We start from the raw sequence: 3201 nt of genomic DNA, 5'->3' as shown, positions 1-3201 counted from the left end.
AAGCAATCTAAAGGATCCCTATTGCTTCCTTACCCACACACACATCTAAATTGTTCTAAAGGATTGTAAATGCTATGGATATAGTGATCAAAATTTAATAATTGTTCTTCCTATGACCAACATTTCAAATTGACTAATTATGTATATATTAATTTTTTTATGCTTGAATTTTCTAAGGTTTGATCTTCCACATCATAATACAATTGAAAAAAGTCTTCTAGTCATGCATTTTAATTTAACAAAAATTTTACTATTTTTCTTCTAGTTTCTATTACTATTTCTTGAAATATTAATTGTAAAAGGTAAAAAATGGATCATAAATCTTTCAATCACATGAAAAAATGGGTTTGTTTTTTTTTAGTACTACTTCATTAATTAATAGTGGAATAATGGACATATGAGTACATTGTATTCATAGCATTTTAGATTATATTTTTGTAAGGTAGTGAAACAAACATATATGGTATCCTTCTCAACTCAAGTTAGAAATAGGAAATAATAACAAAAACAATTATAAACTAAGAAAATTCATATATATATATATATAGGTATATATTCATGTGAGAGAAAGCCATATAGAATCTTTACATTTCAAAAATCAAGTAAATTTTCATTCAAGAAAGCAACTTAAATGTAGGTAAGTCTTTAAAAAGTTTAGGAGAAAAAAAAAATGTAACCTCAACAACCATCCACTTGAGCTCTTTTTTAGATCCTTTCTTCTTTTGAGATACAAAAATTTGAAACCCCCTACAAAAAATAAGATTACATTAGTGTTCGTTTTGAGATATGAAAACTAAAATTATGGTAGGCTTACATGTTCACAATATCTTTTATATCTTGGTATGGCTGTTGCAATTGTGAGTCTAAATAGTAGACTATTTGTGATTTGAGGTCAATTACAGCCAAAACCCAATGAAACCTACAATATATTAACATATAATTTAAATAAATAGCATTTATAAGGCTAAGAAATTAAAAACAATTATGATTAACAACTTACCTTGGGTTATATGGAAGAAAAACCAAGTCTGCCAATTTAGAGTCAATTAGGCGATCAGCAATGAACCTTGCTCTTTTTTCAATTTGTGGGGCTATTGTTCCAGCCTTGGACACCATTCCTGGATGAATAAATATAATTTTCTCCTGTAGTGTCTCATCCAGATGTTCATGCAACCGCCTAATGAAATATCACCCAATTTAGAATTACTTAACAAAAAAAAAAAAAACAGCTTCTACTTATTTATATCATGAATGTAACATAAAGATTTACAACAAAATCTCACCAAATATAGAAACATATGCAATTCATAGTCAACTCTTTTGCAGAAATTACATCATTCATTTCACTTGTCAAGAGGAAAGTTTGAAATTTCATCCCAAAAACATTGATTGGAAAGTCAACTTTGGGTGCCGGTTTACCCTCCAACATTGCTGAAACTGTTTTAGAAAACAGTTGTACATCTCTAGGATTCTCATATTTGATTTTCTTTGGGGATGCTTGTATCTTCTTCATTTTATTCTTCCTCTTGCCAACATCCTAAACACATAAATAGATGCATGACATTAAAATGAAAAATAAAGAAACCAAGAGTGTAGGAAAATATAACTCAACTTTGAAAGTTTGGGTATAACGTTATTCACCTCATCATCATCATTTATCACAAATGCAATAGGCCACAAAACCTCATATCCAACACCCTCCCTTATTGTCCTAATGTTTTCAGAAAGTGGGAATGGAAGAAGTGCATTAGGTTGAAGAGGGTAAAGGATGACCACTAATATATCAGCACCATCAATGGAAATCTATGAATCTCGTAAATAAGTTCCATATGCAACAATGTTATCTTCAGTTTCAAGAGCTAATTTGCATTTATAAACCTGTAAAAACATATTTTTTAATCCTTAGTCTTTCATTATAGTTATTTTATATATTGTTTTTATAAATTTAACTTAGAAAAAGGCATATATACCTGAGTTAGTGGAGAAGCTTTTCGAGTCCCTTGTGCTGATAGGTTCTCCACATGAGCACTATCATGAGTCTTCCCTCCTATTTCTTCATGTTGCAACAATTGTTTCCTTATGTTTGTGCTGCTCACTTCAGAGCGGGGTGTGAGGGGTTCTTTTTTTCCAGCTTTCAAAGCAATGATCTCCTCTTCCAAGCTCTTGACTTTCTCCATTAACATCCTTTGACATTCCTCCTCTTCAAGAGTTTTTGTGGGTTTTGGTGTGTTGAAGAATTGTTTGGACTTTTTTTTTCCACCTTTTCCTCTAACCCGTCCAGGATGCTCTAATGTACCCAATGCTAAAGTGAGGATATCCTTTTGGCCAACACATGTGATCTTCCCTTCCTCAACAGCCTTTGTCAACTCATCCTCCAAAAAAATATGAGATACTTCAAAAGTCATATTAAATAAATAAAAAAAACAAATGAAATTGACTAAAACTAAGTATAGGTTTGACAACTTACAATCTTTTCCACTACAGGCCTCGTAACTTCATCATATTCACCTTTTTTCAATCTTGCTAGCTTCCACAAGACCCATCTATCAATAGGTTTCCTCGAACCTGTCTTTTGCATCTATCAAAAAACAAAAAAGTGAAGTAATTAAACTTTACAAAAGTAAATATCCAACAAAATAAAATATACTAATTCAACTTACCAATTCTTCTTGAAGTCCTGCATATCCTTTCCTACTCACTCGATGAATATAAACGTATTTTGCCCTCCTTTCTTTTCCTTTTTTTGATTTAACTTGAAACTCTTTTGACAACCTATTAGCCACTAACTTTCTCCAGTCTTCAATTGGAATGTAATTATATTCAGTTGGTGGCTGCAAAAGATACTCGGGCTTATCCTTATAAGGTAGGATATACTCTTTTGTCAATCTGTGCCTGAATGACCTAAAGCTAGTCCCAATGGATGATATGACGTTGTTTTTGCTATTCTCATCAACCAAGAATGCACCCTAAAATATAAGATCTTGATTATTTACACAAAATAAAGGAAAATAATTTCATTAGATTACTACATACTTGATAAAAAATTGATTATTTAATAATCATGTCAGTCTACACAAAATATAGAAAAATAATTTCAATAGATTTCTATATACCTTAACGCAATCCCATAATTTCTCCTTCAATTCCACAGGCACTACTCTCCAATCAGTATGATAAACTGGCACCATGGTTCGTGCTAAC

General features: G+C 31.3%; 2 protein-coding genes across 2 annotated transcripts; both read right to left on the bottom strand.

Annotated features, from left to right (window-relative positions):
* Positions 1 to 810: 810 nt before the first annotated feature.
* On the bottom strand, positions 811 to 1797 carry LOC104877852 (uncharacterized). The gene is made up of 4 exons (XM_010647032.3): positions 1642 to 1797; positions 1284 to 1537; positions 1001 to 1177; positions 811 to 919 (listed from the first exon to the last, which is right to left on the bottom strand). The coding sequence occupies exons 2-4, from the start codon at positions 1511 to 1513 to the stop codon at positions 811 to 813; spliced, it is 516 nt and encodes a 171-aa protein (XP_010645334.1). The 5' UTR covers positions 1514 to 1537; positions 1642 to 1797.
* Positions 1798 to 1803: 6 nt separating this feature from the next.
* Positions 1804 to 2654, bottom strand: LOC104882272 (uncharacterized). The gene is made up of 3 exons (XM_059739580.1): positions 2468 to 2654; positions 1971 to 2372; positions 1804 to 1878 (listed from the first exon to the last, which is right to left on the bottom strand). Exons 1-3 carry the CDS (start codon positions 2576 to 2578, stop codon positions 1804 to 1806), a joined length of 588 nt encoding a protein of 195 aa, XP_059595563.1. The 5' UTR covers positions 2579 to 2654.
* Positions 2655 to 3201: the final 547 nt, after the last annotated feature.

Source organism: Vitis vinifera, chromosome 9 (genome assembly GCF_030704535.1).
Source record: "Vitis vinifera cultivar Pinot Noir 40024 chromosome 9, ASM3070453v1".
Lineage (NCBI taxonomy): Eukaryota > Viridiplantae > Streptophyta > Magnoliopsida > Vitales > Vitaceae > Vitis > Vitis vinifera.
Note: the sequence above shows the minus strand (reverse complement) of the source record. Positions and strands in the feature narration are given on the sequence as shown.